Source organism: Palaemon carinicauda, unplaced genomic scaffold, assembly GCF_036898095.1.
Source record: "Palaemon carinicauda isolate YSFRI2023 unplaced genomic scaffold, ASM3689809v2 scaffold5, whole genome shotgun sequence".
NCBI classification, from domain to species: domain Eukaryota; kingdom Metazoa; phylum Arthropoda; class Malacostraca; order Decapoda; family Palaemonidae; genus Palaemon; species Palaemon carinicauda.
In genome coordinates this window covers 279766-298401 of record NW_027171761.1, presented here as the reverse complement: position 1 = coordinate 298401, position 18636 = coordinate 279766, and the positions used below count along the sequence as shown (strand labels likewise).

General features: G+C 42.1%; 1 protein-coding gene across 2 annotated transcripts in view; it reads right to left on the bottom strand.

The window, feature by feature from the left end:
- LOC137637030 (uncharacterized aarF domain-containing protein kinase 2-like) overlaps positions 1-18636 on the bottom strand; it is a 190853-nt gene that overhangs the window by 27653 nt on the left and 144564 nt on the right. For both annotated transcript variants that reach the window (XM_068369341.1, XM_068369340.1), the window contains exons 9-10: positions 4834-4941; positions 1384-1509 (exon numbers count right to left, since the gene is read on the bottom strand). In XM_068369341.1, coding sequence (XP_068225442.1) covers positions 1384-1509; positions 4834-4941 — 234 coding nt within the window. The remainder of the gene's footprint in view (positions 1-1383; positions 1510-4833; positions 4942-18636) is intronic.

The following is an 18636-nucleotide window of genomic DNA, read 5'->3' as shown; positions in this document are numbered from 1 at the left end:
CTAACTGCCGTAACATCACAAACAGAAACCCGATAGATGGGATAGAAAACAGAAAGAAGATAACTCAAATAAAATGTGCAGGAGACAAACTCAAAAACAGAATGAGTAACTAAAATACACCATTATTATCATTATAATTACAAGCTAGGCTATAACCCTAGTTGGAAAAGCAATATGCCATAAGCCCAATGGCTCCAACAGGGAAAAAATAGCCCAGTGGGGAAAAGAAACAAGGCAATAAATAAACTAGACAAGAAGAATATACAATGAAAATAAAATGTTGCAAGAACAGTAACAACAATAAATTAGATCTTTCACAAAAAACTATAAAAATGTCAAAATAACAAGAGGAAGAGATAAAAGATAGAACAGCATGCCCAAGTGTACACCCAAGCAAGAGAACTTTAATCCAAGTCAGTATATTTTCCAAACAGTTTCAAGACTGCATATCTCTCTGCAATGGGGAAATACTAATGGTGCAGCACTGTAAAGAATTAGATTTTTGGACAAAAGCAGTCCCAAAATAAAACAGTGACAGCATCTTTACAGTGGGTAATCTCATTGCCGCGCCCACAGCTAGCAGAAAAAAAAAAAACATTCTTAATGGTCATTATATTGAGGACCTTCCTAAGGGCCAGTACAGACACTATATGCAGATTTCTCAGGGAAGACAGGAATGAACGGAGCTCCTTGTTTTCAGGGACGACATCATTGGCTAGCAGGAATATTGATAGAAAAAAAAAACCCAATGTTTTCGCGTCTCAAGGAGTTTAATCGTATTTTCCAGCCGAGGATGGAAAATAGGAGGTTAATTGTCCTAAATTAAAGCAAATAAACCTTGAGTTGTCTTTCTTCTTACATTTCCGCCAACAGCTTGATTCCCGAATAGCAACTCTCTAATGAAGACGGACATTTTTCTCTTCGAATTTTTGGTTTCTGCTTTTTAGAACATTCTTTCTTCTTGTAACGCGATAAACTTGCATACTATATTTTTCATTCTCTGTTCTCTCTTGAGAGTATTCAAATCTTAACTTTTTCTACTGTACAAGTTCCGACTCAGAGGTAACTGGATTTGACACTCTTGTGGTTGGCTTTAGCTAAATGACCCTGGCACGCATGGTAGAGAATCTGTAGTTGGCTGCACGTAATCTTGTACGCCAGTTGATCTCGGAGTCCATGCACAAGTTGAATAAAAATAAAATACAACACAGAAATAAAGTGAAGATAATTCTTCACAAGTATAAAATCTTCCTATTAACTTTTTCCTATCAACGTGTCTACTAAAAAAGATGTAAATATTCTCCAAAGAAAAAAACAAAGAATTCTGTATCATGTGCCACATGGCTTCAAGGTAAGGAACTCAGCCATACGTGAAAATCTTACCATTTTTAATAGAGCATCGACTCCTATCTCAGCCAAACGAGTCTTTAGGTCATTAGGCTTATCTTCTCCAGAGGCACCTATGAACTCACTCATTCCTTCACCTTCTTCAAATGTTTCCACAATAACCTGATAATGAAAAATTAATTAGTCATTCCCTTAATACCTATGTTGTGAAACTTACCACACAGCTTGAGAACACTACATATAATTGAAATGGATTTAAATACTTTGAAGACAATCTTAGTTTTTTTGTATAACTAAACTAAATACAGTACTTTTGTAAGTTAACTTGATCTTTTGGGTTAGTTGTGATATCATCTACAGTGACTAATTGTGGTCTTGCAAACTCATTGTTCATTTTAATGACTTCATCTTATTCGCCATTAACATTCTGTCTTCTTGATTTCTCCATTGTTCGTGCAAGAGGATGAATGCTCTGTAATATCATAACTTTCATGAAAGCAAAAATTGAATTTCAATAATAAATTTCTTCATTTCTGTATTCACCGGATGTTTATATTGCTTCTTCTCCAGAAGTTAATTTATAAATATTTATCACAAAAGTGTATTAAAATTTTTTCCATTTTCTTTCCTTTTAAAACATACATGTTCCCAGCAAAGTAATGAAACAATCTAGCGGTTAATGGTGAAGCATGCTTCCGGTGCAGATTATTCTGTTTTTTCCTTGTTGTGGTATTATCAAGACTTATTTCCCTTACTATCAATTCCACACATATTTTCCATACCTCTAATGACATACTTCCACCGTTTTCACTTTTCCTTACTTCCTTATTCATAGACCTTCTGGTTTTTCTGCTTTACATTTTCTCCTTTGCTTCACCAAGGAACAGTACTTGGTTAATTTTCTAAATTTGATCATATTTAATCTCCTCATTATTCTTTTTTTTATCATTAGTACCTGTGATTTTTGTAAATGATACTCAATGGGTTTTTTTTTCTTTTCAGGAATTCTAATTTATGAGAGTTGCTTTGCGCTATTCCTAAACCTACCTTCCCTCCTATGAAGAAAATTACATTATCAATAAATTATATAATTAAATTCCAACATTTTAGATCATGATTACAATTTTTTAATGATAAAGTTAGTGTACTTTACTTTGATGGCTGCTTTTCTGGTCCAATACAGCAGGAGAACCCCACTCTCTACAGGACCTCCACTGTCGTTTTACCTTGTTCGTTCAGAGTATTTAACATTTCATATCACATATTGTTCATTTACTGTTAAATCGTCACGGTCAAAACTCATGAAATAAGAAAGTCTTCAGTTTCCTCTTGAAAGCCTTAATGTCTTCAATCATTCAAATGTTTCATGGGAGCTTATTATATAGTCTCATTTGAATTTATCTGTTATTTTACTAAATACCTTGGGTCCAAATTTTTTTCCATACACTTACTATCACTCCTGCTGGACTATTGATTACGACTCTGCCTCTTACATTGATTTTCTTTGGTCAGTGCCTCTTTCAATCCTATCACTTTTCCCACAACCTTCTTACCAAGCTTCAAGTCCAGCTTATCAAAACCTTTACGTACTTCACAAAACAATATGCATGTTGATCCACTCAAATATCTTAATTTTTAGCACTAACTCAATTACTTTTGATACTTACTCATGAATCACATTGTACAAATTCTAAAGCAAGAGCTTGAACGAAAAATAACCATTATCAATGCGTTCCATTTACCACAATAGTAAATCTCCTAAAGGTGAAATACTTTGGTTGCTTGCATGAATGCTGGGCCAAATTACTGGTAACACCAAAACCATCAAAATCTTGAGTCTAATTATAAATACTACAAACCAGAGGAGGGAGGAATGTGGGAAGATCATGTGAGTTCCGGGTAAATACTAAAACCATTAATTTTGCACTAAAATTTTGATTATTTCATATCAGTGACTCACATTTCCCTGGATATATGGGGTTAAAGAAACAGCAACAAATGGAGATAACCTATATAAACTCTCTTTTTATCTCATCTTATTGCAGTCGACTGTAGCTGATTACAACAATTCGATGTTCCCCAGTAATAAATGAAGAACAGTCCTTGCCAGTCAAAATTATTAAGTTTGAGATGATGGTTTGGGAGAGCCTAAACTCAAAAACTTGTCCAAGCTACCCAATGTCAGATGATAAGGGGAAATATTTACTGGTCAACATGCAGCCTTGCTGTAGGGGACTCCTGAAGTCACACACACAAAAAAAAAAAAATAAAAAAAAAATTAATATCCTGGCTCTCACCACATTGCCTATCTGCAGTGCATGCTTCAGAGCCTTCATCTCAGGAGGCTTCTAAGTATACAAAAGAATGCTTCTGCACCTCAAAGACTTCTAACCTCTGAGGCGCATAATAGTTCTCTTCTCGTCATCACAAACCACAAAAAGTATGTTACTGCCTCAGAAACCCCATCTAAAATTGGTTTAACCTAACAAGTCTGGATGGCCTACAAGACTAGCAATAACTTCTACTATAAAATTGATAAATGAGAGTTCTTGATAAATACTTTACTCTATTACCCATAAACAACATTTCTTTAGTAATCCAGCTTGCAAACCTACCCTGCATTTAAAGATTTGGTACTATTAATAGTGGGCTCAAGACTGGAGATTCAATTTTTATCTAGGTTAAGATTTGGTAATTGATTTGTAAATATAAAAATAAAACTTACATAAGTCAGAATGTCTTTGTGGTATAAAAGGCTTCAATAACAAATGAGAACTAAAATTACTAGCCTTTTATATTGTTTGAGATAATAATCCATCAATGCTATACAAACTATTACCGTAAGTTTAATGATTAAACATTCAAAAATACCTAATAAATGGTCTTTAAATATATGTGTTCCAAGTGGTGTAAATTAATGGAAAAAAAAACACGCACTGAGCATTCTTATCTAATTAAAAATTCAACTTTGTAAACAATTCCCTTGCTGAAATGACTCAGAATACTTTAGAGGAGTTGTCATGCTTAACTTTCCTTATCTCTTGGCAATATTACATCTTAGACCCCAAAAAGAGAACACATCTTGAAAAATTTTGATTCAAATTGATCAATTCCTTTGCAGTAAAAAGCAGCGATGAAATAATAAATGGATATATGTAAGTTTCAAATAATTAGCAAAAAAAAACTCGTGGAGGCAAAATAGAAAACAAGGCCCATGTAAGTATGAGTGTGAGTGTCCCCTAATGGTAGCTGCACTTACTAACTATTCACCACCTTAGAGGTCATTTGGTATTCTGACCATATTCATGCCCACAGAGACAGGTGAAAAACATTTGTAATTCAAAGTTTTGTATTTAACATATCCCCTAACTTATAAATGCTACCCAGTTATATTGAATAATTAAGTTATTCAGCGAAGTCAAATTATCTAAAGGAACGAATAATATCTTATCAAAAGAAAGAGAAACACTAAAAGAAATACATTACTTTCTGTGTAACATAAGGTCGAAGAGGCCTGGGAAATCGGATGGAAGATACTTCAGCAAAGTTTTCAGAGAAACGCTCCAAATTCTCAGCTTCCTTTTTAAGATTAATCTGGTAAAGAAAGTATAAATCTATAATAGAAAAGGCCCAGTAATAAAGTTTATTTTTCTTTAAAATGCATGGATTATAATCAAACTTCATTTGACGTCATCAAATATTTACATGCAATATCTTCCCTACATAAAATTATCATCATCCAGCAACACTACACAATTATAGGTAGTTACAGTAACAGGAGTCCAGTCAAGAGGGAGGCTTATTCCTCCATATCATCTAAACTATGACCTACAATATATAAAATGTTATTTTTATTAATAAAATAAATTTTGAATATACTTACCCGGTGATTATATAAGCTGCAGCTCTGCTGCCCGACAGAAAAACTCTACGTTCAAAATCCGCCAGCGATCGCTATGCAGGTAGGGGGTGTACTTCAACAGCGCCATCTGTCGAGCAGGTACTCAGTACTCAATGTAAACACAGAACTCAATTTTCTCCTCGGTCCACTGGGTCTCTATTGGGGAGGAAGGGAGGGTCCTTTAATATATAATCACCGGGTAAGTATATTCAAAAATTTATTTTATTAATAAAAATAACATTTTTCAATATTAAACTTAGCCGGTGATTATATAAGCTGATTCACACCCAGGGGGGTGGGTAGAGACCAGCATTAATTGTTTACATTATTATGAGCTAAGGATTTTGTATTTCATTTTAGCAGTTATTCAAAATAACAAACATAAAATAAATAAGTACCTGGTAAGGAAGTCGACTTGAACAATTACTCTGCCTTTTTTAAGTACGTCTTCCTTACTGAGCCTCGCGATCCTCTTAGGATGCTGAGCGACTCCTAGGAGCTGAAGTATCAAGGGTTGCAACCCATACTAAAGGACCTCATCAAAACCTCTAATCTAGGCGCTTCTCAAGAAAAGAATTTGACCACCCGCCAAATCAACCAGGATGCGAAAGGCTTCTTAGCCTTCCGGACAACCCAAAAAACAACAATAAAAAACATTTCAAGAGAAAGATTAAAAAAGGTTATGGAATTAGGGGAATGTAGTGGTTGAGCCCTCACCCACTACTGCACTCGCTGCTACGAATGGTCCCAGGGTGTAGCAGTTCTCGTAAAGAGACTGGACATCTTTAAAATAAAAAGACGCGAACACTGACTTGCTTCTCCAATAGGTTGCGTCCATTATACTCTGCAGAGATCTATTTTGTTTAAAGGCCACTGAAGTTGCGACAGCTCTAACTTCATGTGTCCTTACCTTCAGCAAAGCATGGTCTTCCTCATTCAGATGGGAATGAGCTTCTCGTATCAACAGTCTGATATAATAGGAAACTGCATTCTTTGACATAGGTAAAGAAGGTTTCTTAATAGCACACCATAAAGCTTCTGACTGTCCTCGTAAAGGTTTAGTTCGTCTTAAATAGAACTTAAGAGCTCTAACAGGGCATAAGACTCTTCCTAGTTCATTTCCAACCAAATTTGAAAGGCTTGGAATCTCGAACGATTTCGGCCAAGGACGAGAAGGTAGCTCGTTTTTTGGCTAGAAAACCAAGCTGTAAAGAACATGTAGCCGTTTCAGATGAAAATCTGATGTTCTTGGTGAAGGCGTGTATCTCACTGACTCTTTTAGCTGTTGCTAAGCAAACGAGGAAAAGAGTCTTTAAAGTGAGATCTTTAAAGGAGGCTGATTGTAGTGGCTCAAACCTTTCTGACATAAGGAATCTTAGTACCACGTCTAAATTCCAACCCGGTGTAGCCAAACGACACTCCTTCGAGGTCTCAAAAGACTTGAGGAGGTCCTGTAGATCTTTGTTGTTAGAAAGATCTAAGCCTCTGTGACGGAAGACTGCTGCCAACATGCTTCTGTAACCTTTGATAGTGGGAGCTGAAAGAGATCTTTCCTTCCTCAGGTATAATAGGAAGTCAGCTATTTGGGTTACAGAGGTACTGATCGAGGATACTGATACCGACTTGCACCAGTTTCGGAAGACTTCCCACTTCGACTGGTAGACTCTAAGAGTGGATGTCCTCCTTGCTCTAGCAATCGCCCTGGCTGCCTCCTTCGAAAAGCCTCTAGCTCTCGAGAGTCTTTCGATAGTCTGAAGGCAGTCAGACGAAGAGCGTGGAGGCCTGGGTGTACCTTCTTTACGTGTGGCTGACGTAGAAGGTCCACTCTTAGAGGAAGAGTTCTGGGAACGTCCACCAGCCATTGAAGTACCTCGGTGAACCATTCTCTCGCGGGCCAGAGGGGAGCAACTAACGTCAACCTTGTCCCTTCGTGAGAGGCGAACTTCTTCAGTACCTTGTTGACAATCTTGAACGGGGGGAATGCATAAAGGTCTAGATGGGACCAATCCAGTAGAAAGGCATCTATATGAACTGCTGCTGGGTCCGGGATTGGCGAGCAATAAATTGGGAGCCTCTTGGTCATCGAGGTTGCAAAGAGATCTATGGTAGGTTGGCCCCATGTGGCCTATAGTCTCTTGCACACATCCTTGTGTAGGGTCCATTCTGTTGGAATGATTTGACCCTTCCGACTGAGGCAATCCGCCATGACATTCATGTTGCCTTGAATGAACCTCGTTACTAGAGAAAGGTTTAGATCTCTTGACCAGGTGAGGAGGTCCCTTGCGATCTCGTACAACGTCATAGAATGGGTCCCTCCTTGCTTGGAGATGTACGCCAAGGCCGTGGTGTTGTCTGAGTTCACCTCCACCACCTTGCCTAGAAGGAGGGACTTGAAGCTTTTCAAGGCCAGATGAACTGCCAGTAGCTCCTTGCAGTTGATATGTAACGTTCTTTGATTCGAGTTCCAAGTTCCCGAGCATTCCCGACCGTCTAATGTCGCACCCCAGCCCGTGTCCGATGCGTCCGAGAAGAGAACGTGGTTGGGGGTCTGAACAGCCAGGGGCAGACCCTCTCTGAGGTTGATGTTGTCCTTCCACCAAGTCAGTGATGACTTCATCTTCTCGGAAATGGGGATCGAGACCGCTTCTAGCGTCTTGTCCTTTTTCCAGTGAACAGCTAGGTGAAATTGAAGGGGACGGAGGTGCAGTCTCCCTAACGAAATGAACTGTTCCAGGGATGAAAGCGTCCCTATCAGACTCATCCACTGTCTGACTGAACATCGGTCCTTCTTTAGCATGTTCTGGATGCATCCTTGGGCTTGACTTGTTCTGGGGGCCGACGGAAAAGCCCGAAAAGCTTGACTGTGAATCTCCATCCCTAAGTACACTATAGTTTGGGATGGGACCAGTTGGGACTTTTCCATATTGACCAGGAGACCCAATTCCTTGGTCAGATCTAGAGTCCACTTTAGATTCTCCAGACAGCGACGACTGGAAGAAGCTCTTAGAAGCCAGTCGTCCAAATAGAGGGAGGCTCTGATATCCGCTAAATGCAGGAATTTGGCAATATTCCTCATCAGCTTCGTAAAGACAAGAGGAGCCGTGCTTTGGCCAAAGCACAGGGCTTGAAATTGGTAGACAACCTTTTCGTAAACGAATCTCAGAAAAGGTTGGGATTCTGGGTGGATGGGGACGTGAAAGTAAGCGTCCCTTAGGTCTAAAGAGACCATCCAGTCTTCCTTCCTGACCGCTGCTAGAACAGACTTTGTGGTCTCCATGGCGAACGTCTGCTTTGTGACAAAGACATTCAGCGCACTGACGTCTAGCACCGGCCTCCACCCTCCTGTCTTCTTTACCACTAAGAAGAGACGGTTGTAGAAGCCCGGGGATTGATGGTCCCGGACTTTGACTACCGCTCCCTTTTCTAGTAAGAGAGACACCTCTTGCTTCAAAGCTAGTCTCTTGACCTCCTCTCTGTACCTGGGAGAGAGATCGATGGGAGACGTTGCTAGAGGGGGTTTGCGTACAAACGGGATCTTGTACCCTACTCTGAGCAACTTCACAGATTGTGCATCTGCGCCCCTTTTCTCCCAGGTCTGCCAGAAGTTCTTGAGTCTGGCTCCCACTGCTGTCTGAAGAAGGTGGCAGTCAGACTCTGCCCTTAAAGGACTTGGTACCTTTCTTCTTCCCACGTCTCCCTTCGGCACGAGCACCTCCTCTGCTGGAGGCTCTGCCACGAAAGGGCGGAATGAATCTGGACGCTGGAGTGTCCATCCTGGGTCTAGACAAGGTAGGCAAAGGGGTGGCTTTGCAGGCAGAGGACACAACCAGGTCATGAGTGTCTTTTTGAATCAAGGAGGCAGCAATCTCCTTTATCAAGTCCTCTGGGAAAAGGCACTTTGAGAGAGGAGCAAACATAAGTTCCGATCTCTGACACGGTGTTACTCCCGGTGACAAGAAAGAGCAAAGGTTTTCCCGTTTCTTGAGGACCCCGGAAACGAACGAAGCCGCAAGTTCACTGGATCCGTCACGTATGGCCTTGTCCATACAGGACATAATGAGCAAGGAAGCTTTCTTGTCAGAAGGGGAGATCTTCCTGCTCAAAGCTCCCAGACACCAGTCCAAAAAGTTAAAGACCTCGAAGGCTCTAAACACTCCTTTCAACAGATGGTCTAAGTCTGAAGGAGACCAACAAATCTTAGAGCGTCTCATGGCCAGCCTGCGGGGAGAGTCTACTAGACTTGAGAAGTCGCCCTGGGCAGAGGCAGGAACTCCCAAGCCGAGAACTTCTCCCGTGGCATACCAGACGCTCGATCTGGAAGAGAGTCTCGCAGGGGGAAACATAAAAGCTGTCTTCCCAAGGTTCTTTTTGGACTGCATCCAATCCCCTAAAACTCGTAAAGCTCTCTTGGACGAGCGGGCGAGGACGAGTTTCGTGAAGGCAGGCGCTGATGACTGCGTGCCTAAAGCGAACTCAGACGGAGGAGAGCGTGGAGCCGCAGGCACAAACTGATCAGGAAACATCTCCTTGAACAAAGCAAGAACTTTTCTAAAGTCCAAGGAGGGTTGCGTGGTCTTGGGTTCGTCGATGTCCGCATGCGGTTCGGGTCGTCAATGTGTGCAGCGTCGTCATCATCAGAGAGTCCATCATCTGAAAACTGAGGAGGAAGCGGCAAAGGAGTAGCAATCGGCTGGTCAGCTGAGTCCGGCAGCACGGGTGCATGCGTAACTGAACCGGACGCAACGTCATGGAACTGTTGCCCAGTCTGTGAACTGGCAACAACCATAGCAACGCGGGGGCGCAAAGCGTCTACTCCAGACTGTCTAGTCTGCTGTGGGCGAGTAGTGGTAACCACACTGGGTTGCGGAGGTTGACGCACCGCGTCAAAACAAAACAACTTAGGTTGTTGTTGTAACTCGCGAACGTCAACGGAAGGTTCCGTGCGTCGCTGAACGTCAACATGCGGCTGGCAGGGTACACTGGAACGCATGGGTGGCGGGACTCTCACAGCTGGAGTGCGGGAGAAGGTAGCCTCAGCGTCCACTGGACGCACAACCGTGGGTGGTTGTAGGCTAGAGGTTGGTGCAGCGTCAACCTTCTCCGCACGAAAGTCCTGCATCAATGACGTTAACTGTGACTGCATGGACTGCAGCAAAGACCACTTAGGAGCTACAGTAGCAGGTGCGGCAACAGACGGTGTTACTGCCTGATGCGGTACCGCTTTGCCTCTCTTAGGAGGTGTGCAGTCATCGGAAGACTGCAGCGAGTCCGAACTGACCCAGTGGCTACAACTGGGCCGTTGGACTTGCGCGGAAGGGACCGACTTGCGCTTAAGAGGCCGCGAGACCTTGGTCCATGGTTTCTTTCGAGAAACCTCTTCCACAGAAAAACCTCTTCCGCAGACGAGGAATAAATGGGCTCTCTCGTCTTCGTGTGGGTGGGGCGATCTTGGTTAGATACGTCCGAAACCACGGAGGGAACGTCTGTTCGCTGATTAAAGCCTCTCGAACCCTTTGGTCGTACGACATTGCTTCTCCCCTGGGCTTGGGAGCTTGCAAGAGGTCCCGGACTGGGAGGACGACAGGCACGAACAGACGAACCCTCAAGCGCAACACTATCTACAACACTTTCCACAACACTACCACTCACTTTGTCACTACCCACTGCACTCTTACACTTCAACTCCTTGACGTCAGCCATGAGTTGGTTACGGTCACTCGCCAATGACTCGACTCTCTCACCCAGAGCCTGGATGGCACGCATCATATCAGCCATCGAAGGAGGTTGAGTGCTAGAAGGGGGATCAGGAGCAACCACTACAGGGGAAGGAATAGGTTGTGGGGCATGAGGAGAGGAAAAATCAACGGAGCGAGATGAACTTCTCCTGACTCTATCTCTCTCTAGCCTACGTGTGTATTTCTGGAATTCGATGAAATCGAATTCCGAAAGCCCAACGCATTCCTCACATCGATCTTCCAATTGACAGGTCTTATCCCGACAATTGGAACAAATGGTGTGAGGATCGATGGAGGCCTTCGGAAGACGCCTTGAACAGTCCCTAGCATTACATTTCCTGAATTTAGGGACTTGAGAAGGGTCAGCCATTTTGAATTAGTCAAAGGGGAATTCAAAATCTATCCAAAGTCGTCAACAAATAATCCAAAATCAATAAAAGAATGCAAGGATGTATTGAAGATAACGTCTGCAAAGCGAAAGCTCAAAACTAGAAATGTGTACTTCACCAAAATATGTGAAAACCAATCCAGTAAGCAACAGCGAATTTAGTAGGTCTTGCCGGTGGCACGACAGAGAGAAAATTGAGTTCTGTGTTTACATTGAGTACTGAGTACCTGCTCGACAGATGGCGCTGTTGAAGTACACCCCCTACCTGCATAGCGATCGCTGGCGGATTTTGAACGTAGAGTTTTTCTGTCGGGCAGCAGAGCTGCAGCTTATATAATCACCGGCTAAGTTTAATATTGAAAAACGGATTTTGACGTAGGAAAAATCTATTTTTGGGTGAGATAGCCGTGTCGTCCTGATGGAGGTTCCTTCCGGCAGCTTCCTACTGTATAATATTTCTGCAAGTGATATCACAAGAGAATTACCGTCAGGTATCACGGGGTTCTAACCCCCGGAACGACTATCCTAAGATATCGTGTATAATCAGGGACGTATCCGTAGATAACCATAGATATCTGCACCCCAAACAGACTTAACGCAGTCTAGGACTCTAAGGAGGAGGATATACATATTTTGTTAGAAAAAAAATTAATTCTTTTCACAACAAACCAATTAATAATTATCTAATCTGAATTATTCTCAAATCATTAAGTCTTACCTAACATACATTTTGTAAGAGTAACTTGGTTGAAAACTGAGTTAGAGAACTAGTGGATAATTTTATGGCATGCCCTTCCATCTTACACCTAGTGAACGACTACACTGAAAAGCCCCTATATCTGGGCTGCCATCTCAAAACAGCCATTCTCTTTTAGTAATAAATGGAAAGATTTTCGTTATATGATTTATTTTTATTGTCAGGATTTTTTAAAGGTAACAGGGTTATATTGTATTATCATCAATTATTAATAATTATTTTTGTTGTTGTTGTTGTTGTTGTTGTTATTGTTAGCTAAGTTACAACCCTAGTTGGAAAAAGAGGATGCTATAATCCCAGGGTCTCCAACAGGGAAAATAGCTCAGTGAGGAAAGCAAACAAAGAAAAATCAAATATTTTAAGAAGAGCAATAAGATTGAAATAAATATCTGCAATATAAACTATGAAAACTTTAACAAAATAGGCCAGACTATTCAGTGTATGTGTAGGCAAAAGGAATATGAACCGTAACCAGAGAGAAAGATCCAATGTACTACTGTCTGGCCAGTCAAAAGACCCCATAACTCTCTATCGCTAATAATAAATGTTCAACTTAATATATGTGTTCTAATATGAGATCGTAAGTACTGTAGTTTCTAATAAGCCTCATAAGTATGGGTTTAAGTTTGACTGTTGAGGCAAAGAATTTAGGATCGATCTCTTTACAGATTTAATGAATAGGATCTTCCAGAAGAAACTGCATTAGATTTACTAAATATAGAATCAGACGGGGGTGAGAATACAATAATTGAAGATAGTACATCTCGTTTCTTCGCTGAGTAAGGATCACCCAAATCAAACAGTACTGTATTAAATTTGTTAAATACAGGATCAGAAAGAGTAAGAAAAAAGTGAAGGAGTCAAGCATAATGACTCCTGCTCGTCGGATGGTAGCCTAACTAATGACTATACTTTGGTCAATATTACTATTCTCTCTTTTAACGTAAATAATTCACCTTTTAATGTTAATTATATGATTTTTTATTTTAGGACTACCATTTTCACTCCTTATCTCAAATTTCTCTTACTTGTCCTCCAGATAATTTCTTGCCCTTTCACCTACTGTATAAAGGTTGAGCTTATACTAAGAGCATGCAGTGATTTATTAGCGTTTGGTTATGTTCTTATTTGAATAATTTCATGATGGAGGTACAAAAGACAAGAATTTATATGGCACCATGAATTGGTCTTTTGTGAGATCCAGTAACATTAGCACAAATGTTGAAACCGATCTTGAAAAGGTGGATATTTGACCAGTATACTATCTAAGGTTGTTGTCAGTAAACCTAAGCCCGTTAGGAATCTGGTAAAGACTTGTGTCTTGACAGCTAGAAGGAATGACAGTACCCAAGTAGGTCAAGATTTAAACATTCCTTGCATAAGACTTAGAGGATGAGGAATAACAAAAAAGAATATAACAACTACTTCATATAAATAATTATTTTCTCATAGCCTTCTTTCCCTTTCAGGGGAAGTATTTCTCTTATCTTTATGAAACTACCTAGATATTCATATTGCCTTCTACTAGAAGCTATGTTGACTTTTACAGTAAAATAAAAATTTCCTGTTCTCTCTCCATGCAAAATGTTCCCCCTCTGTGAATCACTACACCACCTGGCAGTTGACGGCAACTAATTAGTCAAGGATACGACATATTTCTTCCAACTTACCAGTTTTCTTGTCGAATGGTATCTAAATAAGACATCTTTATTTCCCTCTGCAAATTAGCTATTCAAATCAATTTTCAGTGGTTCATTATGAACTAATGAACAATGTGATTAGAATTTTTCCTGCCTTTGTGTAACGTGAACATATCTGACCAACAGCTGTAGTGTTGGGCTTATGTGTATGCAGGAATGTTGGTCACTCACATTCCCTCTTTTATTGAAGTTACGTTGGCTATTATTTGACTGCTTTGATTGCAAATTTTAACCCTTTTACCCCCAAGCTATTTGGAACCTTCCAACCCTTAACCCCCAGGCATTTTTTTTTTCAAGCACATTTTGCAATATATTTTTCTTAAATTGCTCTAACAGCCTTAATTTTTGTCATAGAGAGGTCAGGTTGATCTCATTCTTTTGGAAAAATGATATTTTAATTATAAAATAAATTTTTGAATATACTTACCCGGTGAATATATAATAGCTGCAACTCTGCGGCTCGACAGAAAACACACTCAAAAACTCGCGAGCGATCGCTATGAAGGTTGCGGGTGTGCCCACCAGCGCCACTATCGGCCAGATACCACTCTTGCATGTAAACAAACCCTTCAATTCTTCTCGTCCCGCTGTGTCTCTATTGGGGAGGAAGGGAGGGCCTTTAATTTACATATTCACCGGGTAAGTATATTCAAAAATTTATTGTATAATTAAAATATCATTTTTAAATATTTAACTTAGCCGGTGAATATATAATAGCTGATTCACACCTAAGGCAGTGGGTAGAGACCAGAGTTAATTAAGTTTACAGCGTATAAGCTAAGAGTTTTTGACAGTTATCAATATAACAAAACCCAAATATATAGGTACCTGGTAAGGAAGTTGACTTAGACGATTACTCTGCCTTATAAGTCTGTCTTCCTCACGAAGCCCAGCGATCCTCTTAGGATGCTGAAAGACTCCCAGGAGCTGAAGTATTAAGGGCTGCAACCCATACAACAGGACCTCATCAAACCCTTAATCTGGGCGCTCTCAAGAAATGACTTTGACCACCCGCCAAATCAATCAGGATGCGAAAGGCTTCTTAGCCTTCCGTACAACCCAAAAAAACAATATTAAAAAACATTTCAAGAGACAGATTAAAAAGGATATTGGAATTAGGGTAATGTAGTGGTAGAACCCTCACCCACTACTGCACTCGCTGCAACGAATGGACCCAGTGTGTAGCCGTCCTCGTAAAGAGTCTGGACATCTTTTAAGTAAAATGACGCGAACACTGACTTGCTTCTCCAAAAAGTCGCGTCCATAATACTTTGCAGAGATTTATTTTGCTTGAAGGCCACGGAGGTTGCTATATCTCTAACTTCGTGCGTCTTAACCTTAAGCAAACATCGGTCTTTCTCATTCAAGTGAGAATGAGCTTCTCGTATTAAAAAAATCTGATAAAATATGACAAAGCATTCTTTGACATAGGCAATGAAGGTTTCTTAACTGAGCACCATAATGCCTCAGATTTACCTTGTAATGACTTAGTACGAGCTAAATAGAACTTAAGAGCTCTAACAGGACATAATACTCTTTCCAGTTCGTTGCCTACGATCTCTGATAAGCAAGGAATATCAAGAGATTTAGGCCAAGGACGAGAAGGCAGTTCATTTTTGGCCAGGAAACCAAGTTGAAGTGAACAAGTGGCTTTTTTCTGTAGAAAAGCCGATGTTCTTACTGAAGGCATGAAGTTCACTGACCCTTTTAGCCGAAGCCAAGCACACTAGGAAAAGTGTCTTGAGGGTGAGATCCTTCAGGGAGGCTGAATGTAATGGCTCAAACCTGTCTGACATGAGGAACCTTAGGACCACGTCTAAGTTCCATCCAGGAGTTGCCAAACGACGTTCCTTAGAGGTCTCGAAAGACTTAAGGAGATCTTGGAGATCTTTATTGTTGGAAAGATCTAAGCCTCTATGTCGAAAGACCGAAGCCAACATGCTCCTGTAGCCCTTAATCGTGGGAGCTGAAAGGGAGTGAACCTTTCTCAGATGTAAAAGAAAATCTGCGATTTGGGCTACAGAGGTACTGGACGAGGACACAGATGCTGACTTGCACCAGTCTCGAAAGACTTCCCACTTCGACTGGTATACTCTAATGGTAGAAGCTCTCCTAGCTCTTGCAATCGCACTGGCTGCCTCCTTCGAAAAGCCTCTAGCTCTTGAGAGTCTTTCGATAGTCTGAAGGAAGTCAGACGAAGAGCGGGGAGGCTTTGATGGACATTCTTTACGTGGGGCTGACGTAACAGATCTACCGTTAGAGGAAGACTTCTTGGAAAGTCTACCAGCCATTGAAGTACCTCGGTGCACCACTCTCTCGCGGGCCAGAGGGTAGCAACCAACGTCAACCTTGTCCCTTCGTGAGAGGCGAACTTCTGCAGTACCTTGTTGACTATCTTGAATGGTGGGAATGCATATAAGTCCAGAAAAGACCAATCCAGTAGAAACGCGTCTATGTAGATTGCTTCTGTATCTAGGACTGGAGAGCAATAGATTGGTAACCTTTTGGTCAACGAGGAGGCAAAGAGGTCTATGGTGGGTTGACCCCAAGTAGCCCAAAGACTCTTGCCCACGTCCTTGTGGAGGGTCCATTCCGTGGGTATCACCTGACCCCTCCGACTGAGACAGTCTGCCAAGACGTTCAAGTCCCCCTGGATGAATCTCGTCAACAGGGAGATGCCTCAAATTCTTGACCATAAGAGAAGGTCCCTTGCGATCTCGAGCAGCGTGAAGGAGTGTGTGCCTCCTTGCTTGGAGATGTACGCCAAAGTTGTGGTGTTGTCTGAGTTGACCTCTACCACTTAGTTTCGAAGAAGCTTTCATAATATCATCAAGGCCAAGTGGACTGCTAATAGCTCCTTGCCGTTGATGTGCATGCTCTTCTGACGAGGTCCACAGACCCGAGCATTCCCGACCGTCCAGGGTCGCACCCCAACCCAAATCCGACGCGTCTGAGGACAACACGTGGTTTGGGTTCTTGACTGCTAGGGATAGTCCCTCTCTCAGACTGATATTGCTGTCCCACCATTTCAGGCATGCCTTTACTGGTTCGGAGACTGGGAATGATACCGTCTCTAATGTCTTGTCCTAGTTCCAGTGAGAGGCTAGATGGAACCGGAGAGGCAGAAGGTGTAGTCTCCCTAGTGAGACAAACTGCTCCAGGGAAGAGAGAGTCCCTACGAGACTGTTCCAACTCCTGACTGAATAAACGTTTCGTTTCAGCATTAGTTGGACTTCGAGCAGTGCTTGACTGCGAATCTCCATCCCCAAATATAGAATAATCTGGGATGGGATCAGTTGGGACTTTTAGGTTGACCAAAAGTCCCAACTCCCTGGCCAGACTCAACGTCCAATGTAGATCCTGCAGACAGCGAAGAATGGACGATGCTCTGAGAAGCCAGTCGTCCAAGTACAGGGAGGCTCGGATCCCCGATAGATGGAGGGATTTTGCCACATTCCTCATGAGCCTCGTAAACACGAGAGGCGCAGGACTGAGGCCAAAGCACAGGGCTCGAAACTGGTACCCCACATTCCTGTAAACAAACCTCAGAAACGGTTGGGAATCCGGGTGTATAGGAATGTGGAAGTATGCCTCCTGAAGGTCGAGAGAGACCATCCAGTCGCCTTCCATAAATGCTGTCAAGACAGCCTGGTAGACTTCATGGTGAAGTTTGTCTTGACAATGAACACATTGAGCGCACTTGCCTCTTACGTACTCCTGCAGTGAACATGGCTGCCAAATCATTGGAGCCATCCCTGAGGGACTTGTTCCTGCAGAAAACGTGGCTGTCAGATCATTGGAGCCATCCCTGAAAGCCTTGTTTATGCATGACATAATTGTACAGCAAAACTTCAAAGGCTCAAAAATAGCTCTGAAGTCGACCTGTAAAATCTTGGAGCGTCTCATGGCCAGGCGCCAGGGAGAGTCTATGAGATTTGAGAAGTCTATCTGGGCAGAGGCAGGAACTCCCAAGCCGAGAACTTCTCTCGTGTCATATCAGACTCTCGCTCTATAAGCCAGCTTAAAAGAAGGGAAAGCAAAGGCTGTCTCCCCCAAACTCCTCCTGGTGATAAACCAGTCGCCTAGCCAACGTAAAGCTCTCTTAGAAGAGCGAGAGAGCACTAGCTTATAAAACAACGGCTTCGAAGTAGCTAGGCCTAGTGTAAGCTCTGACGTTTAGGCGAACGAGGAGCAACAGTTACAAAAAGATCCGGACAAAGATCCTTAAAAATCAGCATGATTTATTTAAAGTCCATAGAGGGCTAAGCAGCTTTAGGCTCCTCTCCGTCTGACAGAGTCCTCAAGGGAATATCAGTAGGAGGGGGAACAGCAACTTCCTCATCTGAAGGAACCTTGTCCGACAATAGCCGAGTCTCAAGCAAGGGAGAGACCTACCGTGGTGGCAATGCTTTACAAGCAGAGTCCACACGCACTGGTGCATTAGTAGCGGACCAGGACGCAACGTCATGTAACTGCTTGACAGTCTGTGAACTGTCAACAACAACAGATGCGTGAGGACGCACAGCGTCCACTCGAGACTGCTTTGACCGCCTAGACTGAGCAGTCAAAACAACTCTAGAATGCGGAGGTTGACGCTCAGCGTCAAAACAAGTCAACTCCGATTGTTGGCGAACGTCCTGAACGTCAACAGGAGCATCAGCAAGTGGCCTAACGTCCAAATGTGGCTGAAAATCCACACGAGACCGCATCGAGTGTGGTTCTAAACAACCTGACTGACGTGACTTGGCTACGCCAACGTCAACAGGACGCACAAAGGAACGTTAGGGTGGTTGAAGGCCAGGATCTCG